The sequence below is a fragment of the Salvelinus fontinalis genome, chromosome 3 (genome assembly GCF_029448725.1).
Source record: "Salvelinus fontinalis isolate EN_2023a chromosome 3, ASM2944872v1, whole genome shotgun sequence".
NCBI lineage: Eukaryota > Metazoa > Chordata > Actinopteri > Salmoniformes > Salmonidae > Salvelinus > Salvelinus fontinalis.
Genome location: NC_074667.1, coordinates 31,928,606 through 31,954,021, shown reverse-complemented (window position 1 = coordinate 31,954,021; position 25,416 = coordinate 31,928,606). Strand labels below are relative to the sequence as shown.

General features: G+C 41.3%; 1 protein-coding gene across 1 annotated transcript in view; it reads right to left on the bottom strand.

Moving 5' to 3' along the window:
• Positions 1–22,112, bottom strand: part of LOC129851528 (sodium- and chloride-dependent GABA transporter 2-like) — a 30,251-nt gene extending 8,139 nt beyond the window's left edge. Inside the window, exons 1-12 of the mRNA XM_055918155.1 lie at positions 21,908–22,112; positions 18,775–18,909; positions 17,428–17,568; positions 16,982–17,072; positions 16,709–16,841; positions 16,464–16,598; positions 14,375–14,478; positions 14,026–14,150; positions 13,723–13,835; positions 13,423–13,560; positions 12,980–13,082; positions 7,570–7,670 (exon numbers count right to left, since the gene is read on the bottom strand). Coding sequence (XP_055774130.1) covers positions 7,570–7,670; positions 12,980–13,082; positions 13,423–13,560; positions 13,723–13,835; positions 14,026–14,150; positions 14,375–14,478; positions 16,464–16,598; positions 16,709–16,841; positions 16,982–17,072; positions 17,428–17,568; positions 18,775–18,909; positions 21,908–22,112 — 1,524 coding nt within the window. The remainder of the gene's footprint in view (positions 1–7,569; positions 7,671–12,979; positions 13,083–13,422; positions 13,561–13,722; positions 13,836–14,025; positions 14,151–14,374; positions 14,479–16,463; positions 16,599–16,708; positions 16,842–16,981; positions 17,073–17,427; positions 17,569–18,774; positions 18,910–21,907) is intronic.
• Between the last annotated feature and the right edge of the window lie 3,304 nt (positions 22,113–25,416).

Sequence of the window (25,416 nt, the reverse complement as noted above, 5' to 3'; positions counted from 1 at the left end):
GGCTTTTTATGAATCCTCTCTTTGGCTGAAAAAATGGCTGTGTTTTTCTGTGAATAGGTGCTGACCTAACATAATGATATGTTGTGCTTTCGTCGTAAAGTGGATTAACAAGTCTATCTTTAAAATTGTGTAAAATACTTGTATGTCTGAGGAATTTAATTATGAGATTTGTTGTTTTGAAATTTGGCGCCCTGCACTTTCACTGGCTGTTGTCATATCGATCCCGTTAACGAGATCATAGCCATAAGAAGTTTAACCAACACAAAAAAATGATTTGGTGTTCTGCATTAGCATCGAACAGCCCGCGTGATATGTAACGTTTCAGGGAAGTTAGAAGCCAATATACACAGGCAGTTAGAAAAGCCAAGGCTAACTTTTTCAAGGAGAAATTTGCTTCCTGCAACACAAACTCAAAGTTCTGTGACACTAAAGTCCATGGAGAATAAGAGCACCTCCTCCCAGCTGCCCACTGCACCGAGGACAGAAAACTCTGTCATCACCGATAAACCCACTATAATTGAGAATTTCAATAAGCACTTTTCTATGGCTGGCCATGCTTTCCACCTGACTACCCCGGTCAACAGCACTGCACCCCCCATAGCAACTCGCCCAAGCCTTCCCCATTTCTCCTTCTTCCAAATTCTGTCAGCTGATGTTCTGAAAGAGCTGAAAAATCTGAACCCCTACAAATCAGCTGGGCTAGACAATCTGGACCCTTTTTTTCTAAAATTATCTGCTGAAATTGTTGCAACCCCTATTACTAGGCTGTTCAACCTCTTTCATGTCATCTAAGATTCCCAAAGATTGGAAAGCAGCTCTGGTCATCCCCCTCTTGAAAGGGGGGGACACTCTTGACCCAAACTGCTACAGACCTATATCTATCTTACGCTGCCTTTCTAAGGTCTTCGAAAGCCAAGTCAACAAACAGATTACCGACCATTTCGAACCCCACCGCACCTTCTCCGCTATGCATTCTGATTTCAGAGCTGGTCATGGGGGCACCTCAGCCACACTCAAGGTCCTAAACGATATCTTAACCGCCATCAATAAGAAACAATACTGTGAAGCTGTATTCATTGACCTGGCCAAGGCTTTCGACTCAATCACCACATCCTCATCGGCAGACTCGATAGCCTTGGTTTCTCAAATGATTGCCTCACCTGGTTCACCAACTACTTCTCTGATAGAGTTCAGTGTGTCAAATCGGAGGGCCTGTTGTCCGGGCATCTGGCAGTCTCTATGGGGGTGCCACAGGGTTCAATTCTTGGGCAGACTCTTCTCTGTATACATCAATGATGTCACTCTTGCTACTGGTGAGTCTCTCATCCACCTCTACGCAGACGACACCATCCTGTATACTTCTGGCCCTTCTTTGGACACTGTTAACAACCCTTCAGACGAGCTTCAATGCCATACAACTCTCCTTCCGTGGCCTCCAACTGCTCTTAAATACAAGTAAAACGAAATGCATGCTCTTCAACCGATCACTGCCTACACCTGCCCGCCCGTCCAGCATCACTACTCTGGACGGTTCTGTATTAGAATATGTGGACAACTACAAATACCTAGGTGTCTGGTTAGACTGTAAACTCTCCTTCCAGACTCACATCAAACATCTCCAATCCAAAGTTACATCTAGAATTGGCTTCCTATTTCGCAACCAAGCATCCTTCACTCATGCTGCCAAACATACCCTCGTAAAACTGACCATCCTACCAATCCTTGAATTTGGCGATGTCATTCACAAAATAGCCTCCAATACCCTACTCAATAAATTGGATGCAGTTTATCACAGTGCCATCCGTTTTGTCACCAAAGCCCCATTCACTACCCACCACTGCGACCTGTACGCTCTCGTTGGCTGGCCCTCGCTTCATACTCGTCGCCAAACCCACTGGCTCCAGGTCATCTACAAGACCCTGCTAGGCAAATTCCCCCCTTATCCCAGCTCGCTGGTCACCATAGCAGCACCCACCTGTAACACACGCTCCAGCAGGTATATCTCTCTGGTCACCCCCAAAGCCAATTCCTCTTTTGGCCGCCTCTCCTTCCAGTTCTCTGCTGCCAATGACTGGAACGAACTACAAAAATCTCTGAACTGGAAACACTTCTCACTATCTTTAACTTTTTATGGCTGCAGGGGCAGTATTGAGTAGCTCTGATTAAAGGTGCCCATTTCAAACGGCCTCGTACTCAATTCTTGCTCGTACAATATGCATATTATTAGTACTATTGGATAGAAAACACTAGTTTCTAAAACCGTTTGAATTATATCTGTGAGTCAAACAGAACTCATTTGGCACAAACTTCCTGACCAGGAAGTGGAAAGTCTGAAATCGAGGCTCTGTTCTTCTTCCTGCCTATACATGGGCATGATACGTAAGAGTTTACGTGCACTTCATAGACCTTCCCCTGGATGTCAAGAGGCTGTGAGAGAAGACATTTAGTGTTTATCTTGGTCTGAATTGGAATACAAGCTCTTTGTATGACGTGTCCCTCATTTCCGGTACTCTTGGGAGCGCGAGGTGGACAGTGGGATTGCCTTCTGTTTAGCTGCCGTTATGGACGACTACTATCTCCGGCTTTGATTTTATTTGATACATGTGACCATATCATCGTAAAGTATGTTTTTTCAATATGGTTTCATCAGATTATGGAATTTTTTTCGGGAGTTTTGCAGTGTTCCGTTCTCTGACTTTGTTGACGATGGATAGATCCGTGCCACTTGGCTAGTGCGCGTGCTAAATCAAGAGGGAAAGTTGCCGTTCTAAATCCAAACAACGATTGTTCTAGACAAAGGACACCTTGTCCAACATTCTGATGAAAGATCAGCAAAAGTAAGAAACATTTTATGATGCTATTTCATATATCTGTCGTACATGTGAACTAGTCGTGGGCGCCCAACGTTTGGGTACTCTAGCTATACCGAAGCTGCATATCGTAATGAAGTTATTTTTAGAATTCTAACACTGCGATTTCATTAAGAACTAATGGATCTTTGATTTCCTATATAACATGTATTTTTTAGTTATGTTTATGAATAGCTATTTGGTCAGAATATGTGTGTCAGAAAAAGTGTCAGGAAAAATCCGGACGTAGTGGGGAAAAAGTAGCTAAGTTAGCACAATGTGTAACCATTGATTTCAGCTCTAAATATGCACATTTTCGAACAAAACAAAAGTGTATGTATAACCTGATGTTATAGGACTGTCATCTGAGGAAGAAAATCAAGGTTAGTCAAAAATTATATATCTTTTGCTTGTTTGTTACGATCGCTTACTTTTGCTACTGGGAAATTGCTTGTGTTTTTGGCTATTGTGGTAAGCTAATATAACGCTACATTTTGTTTTCGCTGTAAAACACTTGATAAATCGGAAATATTGTCTGGAATCACAAGATGCCTGTCTTTCAATTGCTGTACACTATGTAATTTTCAGAAATGTTTTATGATGAGTATTTAGTTATTTGGCATTGGTGTCTAATTATTCTGTCTGCTTTCGGTGCAATTTCTGATTGTAGCTGCAATGTAAACTATGATTTATGCCTAAAATATGCACATTTTTCGAACAAAACAGATTTATTGAATAACATGTTATAAGACTGTCATCTGATGAAGTTGTTTGTTGGTTAGTTTGGTTGGTTCTTGGTTAGTTAGGTTGGTTTGCGCATGCTACCTGTGCTGTGAAAAAAAAAGTCTGTCCTTTTTTTGTATTTGGTGGTGAGCTAACATAAATATACGTGCTGTTTTCGCTGTAAAAGATTTTAAAATTCGGACATGTTGGCTGGATTCACAAGATGTGTACCTTTCATATGCTGTATTGGACTTGTTAATGTGTGAAAGTTAAATATTTAAAAAATAAATATTTTGAATTTCGTGCCCTGCACTTGAGCTGGCTGTTGTCATAAGTGTCCCGACATCGGGCTTGCAGCCATTTAAGCACCAGCTGTCAGAGCAGCTCACAGATTACTGCAACTGTACATAGTCCATCTATAATTTAGCCCAAACAACTACCGCTTCCCCTACTGTATTTTAATTTTTCTCCTTTGCACCCCATTATTTCTACTTTGCACATTCTTCCACTGCAATCTACCATTCCAGTGTTTTACTTGCTATATTGTATTTACTTCGCCACCATGGCCTTTTTTGCCTTTACCTCCCTTATCTCACATAATTTGCTCACATTGTATATAGACTTATTTTTCTACTGTATTATTGACTGTATGTTTGTTTAACTCCATGTGTAACTGTGTTGTTGTATGTGTCGAACTGCTTTGCTTTATCTTGGCCAGGTCGCAATTGTAAATGAGAACTTGTTCTCAACTACCTGGTTAAATAAAGGTGAAATAAATAAATTTGGTAAAGACCACGTCCATACGATAGCAAGAACCACTCAAATAAGCAAAGAGAAATGACAGTCCGCCATTACTTTAAGACATGAAGATCCGACAATGCAGAACATTTCAACAACTGAAAGTTTTTTCGAGTGCAGTTGCAAAAAAGTGCTATGATGAAACTGACTCATGACGACCGCCACAGGAAAGGAAGCCCCAGAGTTACCACTGCTGCAGAGGACAATTCATTAGAGTTAACTACCCCTCAGAATGCAGCCCAAATAAATGCTTCAGAGTTCAACTAACAGACACATCTCAACATTCAACTGTTCAGAAGAGACTGCGTGAATCAGGCCTCCGTGGTCAAATTGCTGCAAAGAAACCACTACTAAAGTACACCAATAATAAGAAGACATGATTGGGCAAAGAAACATGAGCTATGGACATTAGACCAGTGGAAATCTGTTCTTTGGTCTGATGAGTCCAAATATGAGATTTGTTTCCAACCGCCGTGTCTTTGTGAGATGCAGAGTAGGTGGATGGATGATCTCCGCATGTGTGGTTCCCACCATGAAGCAGGAGGTGTGATGGTGTGTGTGGGGGGGCTTGGAAAAGCATTCCTCATGAAGCTGTTTGAGAGAATGCCTAGTGTGCAAAGCTGTCATCAAGGCAACAGGATGTTACTTTGAATAATCTAAGATCAAAAATATATTTAGATTTGTTTTACACTTTTTTGGTTACTACATGATTCCATGTGTTTTTTCATTGTTGTGATGTTTTCACTATTATTCAACAATGTAGAAAATAGTAAAAAAATAAAGAAAAACCCTTAAATGACTAGGTGTGTCAACTTGTGTGTTACTGTATATGTGAAATTAATTTAAACAGTAATGTATGTTAATCCTATGCTAGTGATAATGATAACAGCTTAATATATTCAATATGCTGTAAACTATTATATTTTAAATGTTTCACTCAATTCATTCTAATCAACCTAATAACGATGACACACCCCTCTCTCGTCATTTGTTTGCACTAATTGCACTGTTTTGTCTACATAACCTGGTTCAAGCATTCATAACATTACCCTGAAGAAGGAACAATGATGTCGAAATGTTGGTGGTTTACCCAATAAATTACAGCGAGTTTATATATAGTGCAACTTTTTTTATATAAGCATTTATAATAAACAAAGTTAGGATTATCTACTTTATAGGTTACAAATCGGCATCCATTTGATTTATATTTCTCTGTATTGTCATCTTAACTTCTGGTTTTCTGTAAATCACTTGTATTACTGGGACATCAACGTCATGTTTACTATAACTACACTGCTCAAAAAATAAAGGGAAAACTAAAATAACACATCCTAGATCTGAATGAATTAACTATTCTTATTAAATACTTTTTTCTTTACATAGTTGAATGTGCTGACAACAAAATCACACAAAAATTATCAATGGAAATCAAATTTATCAACTCATGGAGGTCTGGATTTGGAGTCACACTCAAAATTAAAGTGGAAAACCACACTACAGGCTGATCCAACTTTGATGTAATGTCCTTAAAACAAGTCAAAAGGAGGCTCAGTAGTGTGCGTGGCCTCCACGTGCCTGTATGACCTCCCTACAACGCCTGGGCATGCTCCTGATGAGGTGGCGGATGGTCTCCTGAGGGATCTCCACCCAGACCTGGACTAAAGCATCCGCCAACTCCTGGACAGTCTGTGGTGCAGCGTGGCGTTGGTGGATGGAGCAAGACATGATGTCTCGCCTCCCGGGTGGTGCAGTGGTCTAGGGCACTGCTACGCAGTGCTAGCTGCGCCACCAGAGTCTCTGGGTTCACGCCCAGGCTCTGTCGCAGCCGGCCGCAACCGGGAAGTCCGTGGGGCGACGCACAATTGGCATAGCGTCGTCCGGGTTAGGGAGGGTTTGGCCGGTAGGGATATCCTTGTCTCAGTATGTAAATGTAATAAAAATGTATGCACTCTACTGTAAGTCGCTCTGGATAAGAGCGTCTGCTAAATGACTAAAATGTAAAATGTAATGTCCCAGATGTGTTCAATTGGATTCAGGTCTGGGGAACGGGCGGGCCAGTCCATAGCATCAATGCCTTCCTCTTGCAGGAACTGCTGACACACTCCAGCCACATGAGCTCTAGCATTGTCTTGCATTAGGAGGAACCCAGGGCCAACCGCACCAGCATATGGTCTCACAAGGGGTCTGAGGATCTCATCTCGGTACCTAATGGCAGTCAGGCTACCTCTGGCGAGCACATGGAGGGCTGTGCGGCCCCCCAAAGATATGCCACCTCACACCATGACTGGCCCACCGCCAAACCGGTCATGCTGGAGGATGTTGCAGGCAGCAGAACGTTCTCCACGGCGTCTTCAGACTCTGTCACGTCTGTCACATGTGCTCAGTGTGAACCTGCTTTCATCTGTGAATAGCACAGGGTGCCAGTGGCGAATTTGCCAATCTTGGTGTTCTCTGGCAAATGCCAAGCGTCCTGAACGGTGTTGGGCTGTAACCACAACCCCCACCTGTGGACGTCGGGCCCTCATACCACCCTCATGGAGTCTGTTTCTGACCGTTTGAGCAGACACATGCACATTTGTGGCCTGCTGGAGGTCATTTTGCAGGGCTCTGGCAGTGCTCCTCCTTGCACAAAGGCGGAGGTAGCGGTCCTGCTGCTAGGTTGTTGCCCTCCTACGGCCTCCTCCACGTCTCCTGATGTACTGGCCTGTCTCCTGGTAGCGCCTCCATGCTCTGGACACTACGCTGACATACACAGCAAACCTTGCCACAGCTCGCATTGATGTGCCATCCTGGATGAGCTGCACTACCTGAGCCACTTGTGTGGGTTGTAGACTCCGTCTCATGCTAGCACTAGAGTGAAAGCACCGCCAGCATTCAAAAGGGACCAAAACATCAGCCAGGAAGCATAGGAACTGAGAAGTGGTCTGTGGTCACCACCTGCAGAACCACTCCTTTATTGGGGGTGTCTTGCTAATTGCCTATAATCTCCACCTGTTGTCTATTCCATTTGCACAACAGCATGTGACATTTATTGTCAATCAGTGTTGCTTCCTAAGTTAAGTTTGATTTCACAGAAGTGTGATTGACTTGGAGTTACATTGTGTTGTTTAAGTGTCCATTTATTTTTTTGAGCAGTGTATAATTAGAAAAATAACATTAATTTGCTGTTGACAGTGGGGTGTAAATAAATAAAACTTACAGTGCACATGACTGGAGTGAAATACTTCAAACAGTACTTAATGATGGGTAATGGTCGATAACCGATCATGTCCTCTATATTATCGTACAGACGGTCTGCACCTGTGGAGTAAACATATCAACAGGGACTCAAAATAACAGCAGTCAATAAAAGGGTTTGGTCAGTTGGTCTGTCAAAAACCAAGGTAAACATTCTCAAACCAACAAGTGACAGACAGGTTTAAACAATTGCAGATTAGAAAACCTGGAAAGCAGCTCTAACCAGGGTTTCCCAAACTCGGTCCTGGGCCCCCCACAGCTGATTCAAATAACCAACTCATCAAGCTTTTAGTATTTGATTCAATTGTGTAGTGTTATGGCAAAAACAAAACAAGCACCCAGGGGTGGGACTATAAGGTTGTATGTGCAAAATGAATAGTTTTGAGATAATAAAAATGTTTCAAGTCACAGATCTCAGAACTGTTTTGTGATGTCCTCCTGTTTTCAAGTATATCACCTTATGTACAATTATTTGTTATTGACAACCCAGCATTGTGTCATTGGATTGCATATAGAACCTTATCCTGTTGAGGACAGAGGGCGCTGTTTTCACTTTGGGGGAAAATCGTGCCCAATTTAAACGGCCTCGTACTCAATTCTTGCTGGTACAATATGCATATTATTATTACTATTGGATAGAAAACACTAGTTTCTAAAACCGTTTGAATTATATCTGTGAGTAAAACAGAACTCCTTTTGCAGCAAACTTCCGGACAGGAAGTGGAAAATCTGAAATCGATGCACTGTTCTAGGGGCTGCCTATTAAAGTCCTTGATATTTATTAGTTTAGATGCACTTCATACGTCTTCCACTAGATGTCGACAAGCAGCGAGAGAAGAAATTTAGTGTGTAACTTGATCTGGACTCGAATCATAGCTCTTGGCATGATGTGTCACCAGTTTCCTGTTTTCTGGAGAGCGCAAGGAGGGACCTGGATTTGCCTTCTGATAAGCTGACGTTATGGACGACTAATATCTCCGGCTTTGATTTTATTTGATACATGTGACAATATCATCGTAAAGTATGTTTTTTCAATATAGTTTAATCAGATTATTTAAATTTTTTCGGGAGTTTTGCCGTGTTCCGTTCTCTTCCGTTTGTTGACGATGGAGAGATTCGTGCCACTTGGCAAGTGTGCTTGCTAAATCGAGAGGGAAAAAGGCCGTTCTAAAACCAAACAACGATTGTCCCCAACAAAGGACCCCTTGTACAACATTCTGATGGAAGATCAGCAAAAGTAGGACCCATTCTATGATGTTATTTCATACATCTGTCGTACATGTGAACTAGTCGTTTGTGCCCAGCTTTTGGGTACTCTCTCGCTATACCTAAGCTGGATGTCGTAATGAAGTTATTTTTAGAATTCTAACATGGCGATTGCATTAAGAACTAGTGTATCTATAATTTCCTATACAACATGTATTTTTTTGTCATGTTTATGAATAGTTATTTGGTCAGAATATGTGTGTCAGAAAAAGTGTCAGAAAAATATCCGGACGTTGTGGGAAAAAGATGCTACGTTAGCACAATGTACACTGCTCAAAAAAATAAAGGGAACATTTAAACAACACAATGTAACTCCAAGTCAATCACACTTCTGTGAAATCAAACTGTCCACTTAGGAAGCAACACTGATTGACAATAAATTTCACATGCTGTTGTGCAAATGGAATAGACAAAAGGTGGAAATTATAGGCAATTAGCAAGACACCCCCCAAAACAGGAGTGATTCTGCAGGTGGTGACCACAGACCACTTCTCAGTTCCTATGCTTCCTGGCTGATGTTTTGGTCACTTTTGAATGCTGGCGGTGCTCTCACTCTAGTGGTAGCATGAGACGGAGTCTACAACCCACACAAGTGGCTCAGGTAGTGCAGTTCATCCAGGATGGCATATCAATGCGAACTGTGGCAAAAAGGTTTCCTGTGTCTGTCAGCGTAGTGTCCAGAGCATGCAGGCGCTACCAGGAGACAGGCCAGTACATCAGGAGACGTGGAGGAGGCCGTAGGAGGGCAACAACCCAGAAGCAGGACCGGTACCTCCGCCTTTGTGCAAGGAGGAGCACTGCCAGAGCCCTGCAAAATGACCTCCAGCGGGCCACAAATGTGCATGTGTCCGCATATGGTCTCACAAGGGGTCTGAGGATCTCATCTTGGTACCTAATGGCAGCCAGGCTACCTCTGGCGAGCACATGGAGGGCTGTGCGGCCCCACAAAGAAATGCCACCCCACACCATGACTGACCCACCGCCAAACCGGTCAGGCTGGAGGATGTTGCAGGCAGCAGAACGTTCTCCATGGCGTCTCCAGACTCTGTCACGTCTGTCACATGTGCTCAGTGTGAACCTGCTTTCATCTGTGAAGAGCACAGGGCGCCAGTGGCGAATTTGCCAATCTTGGTGTTCTCTGGCAAATGCCAAACGTCCTGCACGGTGTTGCGCTGTAAGCACAACCCCCACCTGTGGACGTCGGGCCCTCATACCACCCTCATGGAGTCTGTTTCTGACCGTTTGAGCAGACACATGCACATTTGTGGCCTGCTGGAGGTCATTTTGCAGGGCTCTGGCAGTGCACCTCCTTGCGCAAAGGCGGAGGTAGGGGTCCTGCTGCTGGGTTGTTGCCCTCCTACGGTCTCCTCCATGTCTCCTGATGTACTGGCCTGTCTCCTGGTAGGGCCTCCATGCTCTGGACACTACGCTGACAGACACAGCAAACCTTTTTGCCACAGCTCGCATTGATGTGCCATCCTGGATGAACTGCACTACCTGAGCCACTTGTGTGGATTGTAGACTCCGTCTCATGCTACCACTAGAGTGAAAGCACCGCCAGCATTCAAAAATGACCAAAACATCTGCCAGGAAGCATAGGAACTGAGAAGTGGTCTGTGGTCACCACTTGCAGAACCATTCCTTTTTTGGGGGTGTCTTGCTAATTGCCTATAATTTCCACCTTTTGTCTATTCCATTTGCACAACAGCATGTGAAATTTATTGTCAATCAGTGTTGCTTCCTAAGTGGACAGGTTGATTTCACAGAAGTGTGATTGACTTGGAGTTACATTGTGTTGTTTAAGTGTTCCCTTTATTTTTTTGAGCAGTGTATAACCACTGATTTCAGCTCTAAATATGCACATTTTCGAACAAAACAAAAGTGTATGTATAACCTGATGTTATAGGACTGTCATCTGATGAAGCTTATCAAGGTTAGTCAAAATTATATATCTTGCTGGTTTATTCGCTATCGCTAACGTGCCTATTACCATCGCTAACGTGCCTTGATGAATGAATGCGGTAGTGTGGTAGGCTATTGTAGTAAGCTAATATAATGCTATATTGTGTTTTCGCTGTAAAACACTTACAAAATCGGAAATATTGGCTGGATTTACAAGATGTTTGTCTCATTTGCTGTACACCATCGATTATTCAGAAATGTTTTATGATGAGTATTTAGGTATTTGACGTTGGTGTCTGTAATTATTCTGTCTGCTTTCGTTGCAATTTCTGATTGTAGCTGCAATGTAAACTATGATTTATACCTGAAATATGCACATTTTTCATCTGATGATGAAGTTGTTTGTTGGTTAGTTAGGTTGGCTTTGTGCATGCTACCTGTGCTTTGAAAAATGTCTGTCCTTTTTTGTATTTGGTGGTGAGCTAACATAAATGTGGTGTTTTCGCTGTAAAACATTTTAAAAATCGGACATGTTGACTGTTTTCACCAGATGTGTACCTTTCATTTGCTGTATTGGACTTGTTAACTTCTTATGGCTGCAGCCCGACGCCGGTACACTTATGACAACAGCCAGCTCAAAGTGCAGGGCGCGAAATTCAAAATATATATATTTTTAAATATTTAACTTTCACACATTAACAAGTCCAAGACACCAGATGACAGGTACACATGTTGTGAATCAAGCCAACATGTCCGATTTTTTAAATGTTTTACAGGGAAGACACAATGTAAATCTATTAGCTAACCACGTTAGCAAAAGACAACACTTTTTTTACTCCATCAGTTTTTTACTCCATCAGTAGCTATCACAAATTCGACCAAATAAAGATATAAATAGCCACTAACCAAGAAACAACTTCATCAGATGACAGTCTGATAACATATGCTATACAATAAATATGTTTTGTTAGAAAAATGTGCATATTTCAGGTATAAATCATAGTTTACATTTCAGCTACAGTCAGAAATTGCAACGAAAGCAGACAGAAAAATTACAGACACCAACGCCAAATAACTAAATACTCATCATAAAACATTTCTGAAAAATACATAGTGTACAGCAATTGAAAGACAGGCATCTTGTGATTCCAGACAATATTTCCGATTTATCAAGTGTTTTACAGCGAAAACAAAATGTAGCGTTATATTAGCTTAGCACAATAGCCAGAAACACTTGGGCGCCGGCGACTACGGCAGATATATGAAATAACATCATAAAATGGGTCTTACTTTTGTTGGACAGAATGTTGGACAAGGTGTCCTCTGTCCAGAACAGTCGTTGTTTGGATTCAGAACGGCAACTTTCCCTCTTCATTTAGCAAGCGCGCTAGCCGGGTGGCGCGACACTCTCCGTGTCAACAAACGGAAGAGAACGGAACACGGCAAAACTCCCGAAAAAATTTCAATAATCTGATGAAACCATATTGAAAAAACATACTTTACAATGATATGGTCACATGTATCAAATAAAATCAAAGCCGGAGATTGTAGTCGCCCATAACGGCAGCTAAACAAAAGGCAATCCCACTGTCCAGCTCGCGCCCTTCAGAGTACCGAAAATGGTGGACACGTCATACCAAGATGATGTGTTCAATCTCAGACCAAGATAATTAACTAATGTCTTCTCTCACAGCCTCTTGACACCCAGCGGAAGGTGTATGACGTACATGTATACTAATAAGTCTTGTGCCCATTTATAGGCAGGAAGAAGAACAGAGCATCGATTTCAGACATTCCACTTCCTGGTCAGGAAATGTGCTGCAGAATGAGTTCTGTTTGACTCAGAGAAATAATTCAAACGGTTTTAGAAACTAGAGAGTGTTTTCTATCCAATAGTTATAATAATATGCATATTGTACGAGCAAGAATTGAGTAAGAGGCCGTTTGAAATGGGCACATTTTATCTGGCTACTCAATACTGCCCCTTGCAGCCCAAACAGGTTAATGTGTGAAAGTTAAATATTTCTAAAAAATATCTTTTGAATTTCGCGCTCTGCCTTTTCAGTGGAATGTGGGAGGAGTTCCGCTGGCGGAACGCCAGCGCCAGACAGGTTAACTAACATTAAGTTGAGACCCCGACTGGCATTGAACAAAAGTGGTTGCGGGCCCTTAAGCGACACTGGGAGTAGGCCGGGCTAACTCACCATAAACCCAGCTGATACACACTGACTGTAGTATAGCGAAGAGAAGCAGAGTCATCCCACTGCAGGCATAGTAATCAAACAGCTGGAAGATATACAGGCCTCCCTGCAAATAGAGGAGGGGTAGAAAGAATGTATAAGGTACAGTCTTACTGAGCACAAAAATAAGACTATAAATCTACCTCCAGAGTCTACAAAACACTCAGACAATGATCGTAGGTGTGTCCAGCAGCCCAATCGCTTACGAAATAAGTGGAATCAACCAACAATTATGCGGAACGAGGAGGTATGTTGAAACACAGGGATATGTTGAAACAGATCACTTGGGAGGTACATAATTGATCATATATCTTATTACTGTCATGATTAATCTAATAACAATGGCCTTTAAATTCTATATTTTATAACCTATATCCTTATAGAACGATGACTTCAAATGACCTCACCTCTGTGACCATGACCAGGCCAATGAAGAAGCTACCCACACTGATGATGAGGAGGAGGATTTTACGCCGATGGCCAACCAGGAAGAAGGAGGGATTCATGTCTGAGATAGCTGTCATCAAAGCCTCCAGACCTACAAACTGAAGGAGAAATGGGGTAGTTCAGTGGAAACTCTCTTCGAAATACTAGCTACTCCTTCACAATTTCATATCCATTGAGTTTTGTGATGATTGTAGCATCTTTTGTCGGTTATGTAATTATCCTTCACTAAGGAAATATTCCGTAGACCTTCAGGACCACACCTCACTGTCTAACCCCAGTAGGATTATCATGATGAAGAAGAAGATGGCCCAAAGCTGGGGTAATGGCATCATGGCCACGGCACGAGGGTAGGCGATGAATGCCAGGCCAGGACCTGTATGCAGCAACACAGGTAAACTCATTACTGAACTCTCAGGGGCAGAGGGAAGAGTTAGATCCTTGAAATGCTAAGACACCGGTCTTGTAACAAACCAGAACTAACAAGGGTATGTTAATTTGTTTTTTTATTTGTAAATTTGTTTTCATTACTTAATTCATTCATTTCTCACTGCTGCAACACTTACCTGATTCGGCCACCGTTGAGATGTCTGTCCCTTGTTCATAAGCCATGAATCCCAGAACAGAGAAGATTACAAAACCGGCCACAAAGCTGGTTCCACTGTTCAACAGGCACAGGTACACACAGTCCCTAAAAAGAGATTCACTTCCCTGTTAGTCACAACACGAAGGCATCCAAATGACCTACAATATGGAGATCATCAAACTTCCCAGATGCCCTACCATTTCTGCAACCCAACCTCCAAAGAATTATGTGCACAGGGGACATTTTTGCAGGCAAGAGAAAACGTTCTGCCAGCACATTTTATCTAGCAAGGCACATTTACTGTTTGTGTACATAATTTTTCCACTCACTTGTAACAGTTGTTGTCATATTTGTTGTAGCTGCCAAGAGCAGTCAGGCAGCCGAGGCAGATAGCATAGGAAAAGAACATTTGTGTTCCAGCATCCATCCACACCTGTGAGACAAACCAGAGCTAATGAGGCTAATGAGTTCTCCTGTGAGACACACCAGAGCTAATGAGGCTAATGAGTTCTCCAAAGGTAAATTGGAGTCACGAGTCAGCTAACCTTGTGTCCAATCAATGAGACTAGATTGGAGATGTTGGTTCGAGCTGCCTTGCCTTCATAGTTTCACAATTCTGATACACTAGTCTCATCCCAGGGTGTTAGAGGCGAATTCAAATGGTACCTATATTGACCTTGTATATTGGCAAGAAAAAGTAAGTGAACCCTTTGGAATTACCTGGATTTCTGCATAAATTGGTCATAAAATTTGATCTGATCTTCATCTCAGTCACAACAATAGACAGACATAGTGTGCGTAAACTATTTTTCTTGTCTATATTGAAAACATAATTTAAACATTCACAGTGGAGGTTGGAAAAAGTATATGAACCTCTAGGCTAATGACTTCTCCAAAGGTAAATTGGAGTCAGCAGTCAGCTAACCTTGTGTTCAATCAATGAGACTAGATTGGAGATGTTGGTTCAAGCTGCCTTGCCCTATAAAACACACTCACAAGATGTGAGTTTGCTATTCACAAGAAGCATTGCCTGATGTGATCCATGCCTTGAACAAAAGAGATCTCAGAAGACCTAAGATTAAGAATTGTTGACTTGCATGACGCTGGAAAGGGTTACAAAAGTGTCTCTAAAAGCCTTGATGTTCATTAGCCCACCGTAAGACATATTGTCTGCAAATGGAGAAAGTTCATTACTGTTGCTACTCTCCCTAGGAGTGGCCATTCTGCAAACATGACTGCAAGAGCACAGAGCAGATTGCTCAATGAGGTTAAGAAGAATCCTAGAGTGTCAGCTAAAGACTTACCGAAATCTCTTCTGGCAGCACTACTGACTCAATATTCTGTGGACAGATGAAACTACAGTTGAGTGTTTGGAAGGAACACACAACACTACGTGTGGAGAAAAAAAGGCACCGCACACCAACATCAAAACCTCATCCCAACTATAAAGTATGGTGGAGGGAGCATCATGGTTTGGGGCTGCTTTGCTGCCTCGGGGCCTGGACAGCTTGCTATTATCGACAGGAAAATGAATTCCCAAGTTTATAAAGACATTTTCCTGGAGAATGTAAGGCTATCTGTCCGGCAATTGAAGCTCAACAGAAGTTGGGTGATACAACAGGACAAAGACCCCCAAAAAATAAGTAAATCAACAACAAAATGGCTTCATCAAAATAAAATATGCCTTCTGGAGTGGCCCAGTCAGAGTCCTGACCTCAACCCGATTGAGATGCTGTAGCATGACCTCAAGAGAGCAGTTCACACCAGACATCCCAAGAATATTGGTGAACTGAAACAGATTTGTAAAGAGGAATGGTCAAAAATTCCTCCTGACCGTTGTGCAGATCTGATCCGTAACTACGGAAAACGTTCGGTTGAGGTTATTGTTGACACATGAGGATAAACTAGTTACTAAATCCAAGGGTTTACATACTTTTCCCACCCTGCACTTTGAATGTTTACACATTTTGTTTAATAAATACATGGAACCTATAGTTGTTTGTGTGTTATTAGTGTAAGCAGACTGTGGATGTCTATTGTTGTGACCTAGATGAATTTCTGATCAAATTTCACGACTAATTTATGCAGAAATCCAGGTATTTCCAAAGGGTTCACATGCTTTTTCTTGCCACTATAGCTATAATAAGTCAACAGGAAATGCATTTGCTTTGAAAATCAGAGGATTTTTTTAATCAGGTATTGAGGTTGGAACAAATCTGATGCTCTTAACCACAAACTGTTGCATCAAGGGAGTTACGTTTCTTGTGTCAGTGGTAATGGTTGCTGCCCTCGGTCATGTTGACCAGCGTTCAAACACCATCAGAGACATTACCATTTATCCCCCACTAATCACCACAGTGTGTACTGATCGTTTTTGTTACACCTGAACACAAATTATACAGTGAAGTGTGTTCCTACCTGTGGGTCTGTGAGGCGGGCTGGGTCTGGGTAGAGGTAGAACTTGATACCATCTATTGCCCCCGGCAGTGTGAGTCCACGGACCAGCAACACCAGCAGCATCAGATAGGGGAAGGTGGCAGTGAAGTAGACCACCTGGGGGGGGGGGGCAGACCAGCGTTACATTCACTCAGTCTATGGCTCATCCTAACAACTCTACAGTATTCATGGTGTCATCAGGTTGAATGGCAGAGATCCCACCTTACCTTCCCACTAGACTTCACTCCTTTCCAGACACAGAAGTAACAGAGAATCCATGACAGTAGAAGACACAGAGCCAGCTCCCAGCGAACACTGCCTAGCTTGTTTGGACTGTCTGTGAGATTCAAAACTCTTCTCCTGAAAATCATATTTTGAGTTACAATCCCACCACTTGCTTTTCACCATTCTCTCTGCGCCTCCTAAGGCAAATAGCCCTGGTTTCCATCTGTAAGGACTTAATAAGGAGTTGATAAATTGGAATGATTTTGTATACTCACTCCCAGAACTCTCTCACTGGCGATGTTGCATTTCCTGCTACTGTCCAATTTAGATGTCCCACTACTCTTCTGTCAAACTCCATGCAGGTTGCTGGTTAGGAGGAAATTTCACAATAACAAGCATGTCTCAGAACTCTCTGAATCTCTCCTGGATGAGGAGACATTTACAAAAATAAAACTCACTTGTCAAAAAAATAATATCTCAGTTTGAAGTAGTGTCCATAAATCTAAGATACTATCTATCTTTTGGGCATGACAAAGCTATGTCACCATCAACATGTCTACACACTGAAGTTAACCTGGTCCCAGATCTGTTTGTGCTCTTTGCAATGCCAACTCCATTGCTGTCCTTGTCATTCCAAACAGGTTTGTTATGACAATGAGTGACAAGCAGTTGGTATGACAGCACAAGCAGACTGGCACTCAGGCTACACTGAAGTACATACCTGTGTTCCAGCTGTTACTACAACTGGCCCAGGGGAGCTCAGAGCTGAATGAGGAGAAGAGGTAGAAGAAGGCCCAGGCTAGAATGATGATGTAATAGATGCTGGAATATATAACCACCACCTGACTACCATAACCCAGTCCTGAGGAGGAGGAGGAGAAGGAGGAGGAGAAGGAGGAGGAGATTTTGTGAATGTTTGTGAATATTTGAACACGGGACAAGTGTCCTGAATGCACGTGTCATTGCACATTAAGCACTGTCACTTACTCTATCATGTAATAGCTCATGAATTAGTGTGAGCCTGAGTAAATCTGTTGATGTTTAATCCAAGCTTCATCCAATAACTTGAGTGAAATGTCTTGTTACTTTAACCCCTTTTTCATATTTGAAGTTATATCAGGCCAGAAACAGACCAGTCATCCAACAATCAATCTAAAATGTATCCTGATATTGTTTCAAACTGTTAAAGCAATGTGATTAAAATCATGGTGGACTTTTACAAATACAATAGCGCAATATCATTTACCGAAGGAAAAGCCTGCATGTACTGTGCATATACTGTACCCATTATGGCTAATTGTCTGGCCCTACATGTCACCCTCAACCAACATATTCTTGACAAAAACTCCAGACAGAAACCTTGAGTTTATGTGCTGAATACCAATCTAAATCATATTGACATTGCTTTGGATTACAATGCTACTTTCTCAAGTTTGGATATTGCAGCTAGGAGTTTTCCTGAGTACGAATACAAAAAAACAGACAAAGTTTGGTCTACAGTCCCTCTGAATTTTATCTTTTCTTTTGGCACAGTTTACAGTACTATCAAATCTTTACTTTTCTGAAGGCTATAGCCTTTCTTCCTTCTAGCTATCAGGCTTTCATGTCTATTTCACCAATATGGAATTCACATTAGGAAGCAAATGCTATCAATTGTCAGACAAACAGTGATAATTTAATCCCTAATATGGTTGCTATACGTACAACAAGACCCCATGGCCACATTCATATAGCATACCAGTAGGATTTTTTTAATTTAACTAGGCAAGTCAGTTAAGAAAGAAATCTTAATTACAATGATGGCCTAGGAACAGTGGGTTAACTGTCTTGTTCATTGGCAGAATGACAGATATTTATCTTGTCAGCTCGGGGATTGGTTCTAGCTACCTTTCGTTTACTGGCCCAACGCTTTAACCACTAGGTTACCTGCCATCCCTAGGATGGCTGATCTAGGGTCATATTATCCTTTTAGATCATAATGACTAAGCTTATATGGACAGAGGGGACCTGATTCTAGATCAGCAGTCTTACTCAATGACGCTTTATAAATATGAGCCTTGATATTTACCTTCAAACAGGGGGCAGATCTTCCTCCAGCAGGTGATGCTGCCCTGCGTGGTGTACTGGCCCAGGGAGGTCTCCAGGAGAAAGAGTGGAATGCCACAGATAAACAGAAAGAGCACATAAGGGATGAAGAACACCCCTTACGAACAACACAAGTTAAACCACAATTAACCATATGGCCCAAGACCATAACTTAATGTTTCATTTCACGTGATTATTTTTCCACAAGACACATTTCTTTCCCCCGAAGCCATCTCAACCACCTGAACCCCCCCCCCCCCTCCCACACACACACTTCAGGTTTGAGTACATCTCTACTGTCCAGAGAGGAGAACACAAGTATTTTTTATTTATATATACTTTTTGGGGTGAGAGGGTGGATCGTCTTTAAAATTGCAGATAGATTGTCGCTTCCATCAATGTAATTGTCTGCATCATTTCTAATCGCCCATATATTTTTGGGGTAAATATATTTATATACATACACATATCCACATATATATACATAAACATACATGCATATACATACACATACATATACATACATACAATACACATACCTATATAAATATACATATTATTTAGAATATCTTTTTCCTTTATTATTCCCCACAAACCTGATGAGGTTTACCTTTGGGTCATGATAGGGGTTGCACCAAATGATTGATGTAATATAAGAATTGATTATGCTTATGTTGTATTAATAGAGGGGAAAGGGCTGTAAGACCCTCCCCCACTACATTTATATGGTCCTGGACCACAGATTAGCAATATACGCATTATAAGGTTTAATATTGTTCCACAGTTCTTATCTAGTCTCTGCCTCTTATAAGAAACGGTCTGAGAGATGTGTGAGCCAATGCGGTCAAAACAGGGTGTCTGTGAGAAAGCGCCTCAAGGCTAAAAGAGATTCATAGACACAGAAACATGCAGGGGAGTAAAAGAGGTAAGAGACAAGTCAGACATACCACTATAAGCCACACGGGAATGGAAAATTACTGCTGAGCCCTTAGAAAACACTGGACTATTGTTTATCCTGCAAGTTTGTATAACTGTACATGCATGGGCTTGGTCTCATGAGTAGAAGGTGTTGACGTAGGCAGTTACATCACCAGGGGTTGACTGCAAACATATTAAAGCAACTTTGACCTTTTTTATTTTACAGAACTTACTCTGAAACATGCGTGCTATGTTTCCGTTGTCAACTTCTGTCTGCAATTGCATTAAAAAAGGTTTGGTTTGATTGATTTACTTAAAGAAGATATTGTCTGATTGCTGATTTCACCAATAAGCCAATGATTGACAAGGAACAAGGAACCTACCCTGACAACCCTACCACCCCTCCCCCAATTGGAGTAAACTAATAAACAATAACACTTAGGCTTCTACTTCCAGCTAATATATTTTACAGACATAATCTATTTTACAATAGTTATATTTTGTTTGTTTTTAGTCCTGGCCTTCCTCTATTTCTGGTGTCTCTATTTGCCATATATTTGCAACTGTGCTATTTCACAAAAGTTCTGAACCTACATACATTTAACAGATCCCATATGTTTTACATTTGTTATCGTGTTGTTATTATTTACACCCTTCAGCTCTATTCAACCCCTGCCATCTATCTCTTAACACCATCCATATTGGATTTCTATTTGCCATATATTTTTAAACTGTAATGTGATGCTTCACAAAGTACTGAACCTTTCTATTCTCATAGTTTCTACAGATCGTAAATTAAAGATAACATTTTTTGCTAAAATTATTGATTGATTGACTATGAATTTTCAAATCACCGAGTATTGTTATCTGCAGCGTTAGATCTAGGTAAATGTTGCAATTCTTCTGCCATTCTTGGACCTGTGACCAAAAAAGAGCTACATATGGACAGTACCAAAATAAATTATCTAATGACTGCCTCCTCGCAGCAAAATCTGCAGCGCTGGGAAGATTGCATCCCCCATATACTGTAAATATATATAACATTCTATTCGTTGCAAGAATTTTGAATAATAATTTAAATAGAAAAATTAGAAGTTTTGAATCCGGTGTCATTTTGCGTGTCATTTCATAAACCATGTGCCATGGAATCAGTCATCGAAAATCTCTTCCCAACTATTTTGCAATTTATATGGCACAGCTGTCAATTTTTTGGTCCTTAAATGAAACTGGTATATATTTTAATTCATCACAATTTTCTTTAACCAATTTTGGTCTTTAATGCAGGGCCGACAGACAAGTTCCTTGCTTTTTCCCCCTTCAAAACAGGGTGTCTGTGAGAAAGCGCCTCAAGGCTAAAAGAGATTCATAGACACAGAAACATGCAGGGGAGTAAAAGAGGTAAGAGACAAGTCAGACATACCACTATAAGCCACACGGGAATGGAAAATTACTGCTGAGCCCTTAGAAAACACTGGACTATTGTTTATCCTGCAAGTTTGTATAACTGTACATGCATGGGCTTGGTCTCATGAGTAGAAGGTGTTGACGTAGGCAGTTACATCACCAGGGGTTGACTGCAAACATATTAAAGCAACTTTGACCTTTTTTATTTAACAGAATAACTCTGAAACATGCGTGCTATGTTTCCGTTGTCAACTTCTGTCTGCAATTGCATTAAAAAAGGTTTGGTTTGATTGATTTACTTAAAGAAGATATTGTCTGATTGCTGATTTCACCTATAAGCCAATGATTGACAAGGAACAACCTTCCACTTCCGTCTTCCATTTTTGTGGTAATGTTGCAATTACTTGGTTGTAATTTTGGGTAGAGCAGACATTTCCATATGTCTGTGTTAGCTGCATGTGTGACATAACTCCACCAGTTCTATTTATGATATCATTTACAAAGATGATAATTTAAAAAAATTGTATAGAAAAATACAGTAAAAAAAAAAATCTATTATTATATTTGAGTTGAAACACAGGGACGGAAATATTTGTTTGTGTGGCTGGCGGACTTAGCTACCACCTGAAGTGTTGTGCGTCCATTTGGCATGTAAGTGTTACGGATATTATTGTGGGGTATCTGGGACACGTTCAGTAGCCTAACATCATCGAACATTGCAGATAGAAAGGCCATGAATAGAGTCTACGTGATTCCTAATTCTACATGTCAAAAAGATGTGATGTGAGACCTACCTCCTCCATTTTTGTAGCACAGATATGGGAACCTCCATACATTCCCCAAGCCTACGATCTGTCCGGCCACAGCCAGGAGGAACTCTAGCTTGCTGGACCACTGTCCCCTGGTCTGGGTGCTTGGCACAGGGACAGGCTGGACCAGACCCATCTCCTGCTGGGAAAGCTTATTGAACCTCAAATTGGGATCATTATGCTTCTCCATAACACTGAGAAAGACAAAGTTGGTTTTATGCGGTGAACACACGTTTATCTAACATAGTCTGTGTGTTATGAAGACAGTATAAGGACACACAGTTAACAGCTACATATGACCTGCTACATATGACCAGCTACATACAGTGCCTTGCAAAAGTATTCACCCTCCTTGGCGTTTTTACTATTTTCTTGCATTTACAACCTGTGTTTTAAATTGATTTTTATTTGGATTTCATGTAATGGACATACACAAAATAGTCCAAATTGGTGAAGGGAAATTTAAAAAAGAACTTGTTTCAATTATTATTATTATTATTTTAAACTATAAAGTGGTGGGTGGTAACGCGTTCACCCCATTTGCTATGAAGCCCCTGTCAGGATTCGGCCAGGATTGTTCAGGTTTTGGTCACTAGATGCCCCCATTGTGCTTTTTTTGACCCTTTTGTTTTTTCCCTTGTTCCAGTTATTGTTTGCACCTGTGCCTCATTTCCTTTGAAAGTATTTAAACCCTTAGTGTTCCTCAGTTCTTTGCTCTGTGTTTGTATGTTAGCACCCAGCCCCAGCCATGCTGTGAACATTTGCTTCTCTTGTTGGATTTTCTTGAGGTACTCTGGTTTTGTTCTTGTTTATTTTTCTGATTATTCTTTTGAGGTTTGTTTTTTCCCTGTTGTTGTTACCACTTTGTGGATTTTCCTTGTGTCTTAGAGGATATACATTTTTTCTCTTGGAAATTACTTTTGACGTTGTGGATTTTTATTTTTTGTCTGAAGATCTTTTCCTTTTTACTTTATTAAACCACCGTCTCTAGTACTGCTGTGTCTGCCTCATCTTCTGGGTTCTGTCGACTATTAGTGGCTCAGTTTACTAAGTGACTGTTTCTCATACCGGGTCCTGACAGCCCCTTAATAAGATCTGGTACAACCAATTACCTTCAGAAGTCACATATTAGTTAAATAAAGTCCACTAGTGTGCAATCTAATTGTCACATGATCTGTCACATGATTTCAGTATATATACACCTGTTCTGAAAGGCCCCAGAGTCTGCAACACCACAAAGCAAGGGGTGCCACCAAGCAAGGGACACTATGAAGACCAAGGACCTCTCCAAGCAGCTCAGGGACAAAGTTGTGGAGAAGTACAGACCAGGGCTGGGTTATAAAAGAATATTCAAAACTTTGAACATCCCACAGAGCACAATTAAATCTATTATTAAAAAATAGGTGAACATGGCACCACAACAAGTCTGCCAAGAGAGGGCTGCCCACCAAAACTCACGGACCAGGCAAGGAGCGCATTAATCAGAGAGGCAACAAAGAGACCAAAGATAACCCTGAAGGAGCTGCAAAGCTCCACAGCGGAGATAGAATTATCTGTCCATAGGACCACTTTAAACCGTACACTCCACAGATCTGGGCTTTGCGGAAGAGTGGCTAGAAAAAAGCTGTTACTTAAACATGAGACTAAAATGTAGATTTTTGGCCATCAAAGAAAACGCTATGTCTGGCGCAAACCCAACACCTATCATCACCCCGAGAACACCATCCTCACAGTGAAGCATGGTGGTGGCAGCATCATGCTGTGGGGATGTTATTCATCGGCAGGGACTGGTAAAACTGGTCAGAATTGAATGAATGATGGATGGCACTAAAAACAGGGAAATTCTTGAGGGAAACCTGTTTCAGAATTCCAGAGATTTGAGACTGGAACAGCGGTTCAACCTTCCAGCATGACCATTACCCTAAGCATACTGCTAAAGCGGCACTCAAGTGTTTAAAGGGGAAACATTTAAATGTGTTGGAATGGCCTAGTTAAAGCCCAGACCTCAATCCAATTGAGAATATGTGGTATGACTTAAAGATGGCTGAACCCATCCAACTTGAAGGAGCTGGAGAAGCTTTGCCTTGAAGAATGGGCAAAAATGTGCCAAGCTTATAGAGACATACCCCAAGAGACTTGCAGCTGTAATTGCTGCAAGAGGTGGCTCTACAAAGTATTGACTTTGGGGTGGTGAATAGTTATGCACGCTCAAGTTTTCTGTTTTTCTGTCTTATTTCTTGTTTGTTTCACAATAAAAAATATTTAGCTTCTTCAAAGTGGTAGGCATGTTGTGTAAATGATACAAACCCTCCAAAAATCTATTTTAATTCCAGGTTGTAAGGCAACAAAATAGGAAAAATGCCAAGGGGGGTGAATACTATCGCAAGCCACTGTATGAACAGCTACATATGACATATGACCAGCTACATATGAATGCTACATATGACCAGGTACATAGGCACACCTACATATGACCAGCTACATTTGCACACCTACATATGACCAGCTACATATGACCAGCTACCTATGAACACCTACATATGACCAACTATATATGACCTGCTACATATGACCTGCTACAGATGACCAGCTGCATATGAACAGCTACATATGAACAGCTACATATGACCTTATACATATGAACAGCTACATATGACCAGCTACAGTACATATGACCAGCTAAATGTGACCTGTGTGAGAGCAAAATTGCAAGATTATGTTATAATACTGTAATTGCATGAAATGGTTGTTTTATGCAACAGAATAGAAGGTTGTCATAACTCTACTGTGTCTGTATGAACTGAAAGTGGGCATCTGGGAGATTTAACACTGACAGGAGATTCACAATGTCTTTGGTTGATACCGCATTCCAGAGCATTAGTATATGTTTCTGTTCTATAAGGGAGAGATGGCTCGGGGCCAGACCCTGGTTTCTACAGAATGAGAACAGTTTTTACAGCAGATACTGTCTGCTGTGAATTCTAAGTATCTTTCATACAAATGTTTACCTTGTGACCCATTCCATACATCTGTTGTTTGTAATGTGGACTGAAGGGGGTGTATCTTGGCTATAAAAGACCTTTGCACCTTTATCTCGAGGTTCTCAACGAATCATCGGAAGGTGGTTTGTCGTCCAGACATTATTATCGTAGAGCACTCAATCGATTCACTTTATATGTGTGTGTTGTATTGACTTGCACCTTTTTTAATAAGTGAATAAAGATTTAGTTTAAGTACAACTCTAACTTGTGTGATAATTTTGTCTCTCCTCATTTGATAGAAAAGAAATTAACCACCACAACTGTCAAGAAAAATAGAATAGAGGGAAAAAGGGAAGGTCTAGTACAGCAAAACATGAGCCCCTTTCTTCCATGCATTGGATAGATCTGCATTGCTTGCTGTTTGGGGTTTTAGGCAGGGTTTCTGTATAGCACTTTGTGACATCTTCTGATGTAAAAAGGGCATGATAAATAAAATAGATTTTATAGGTTCAT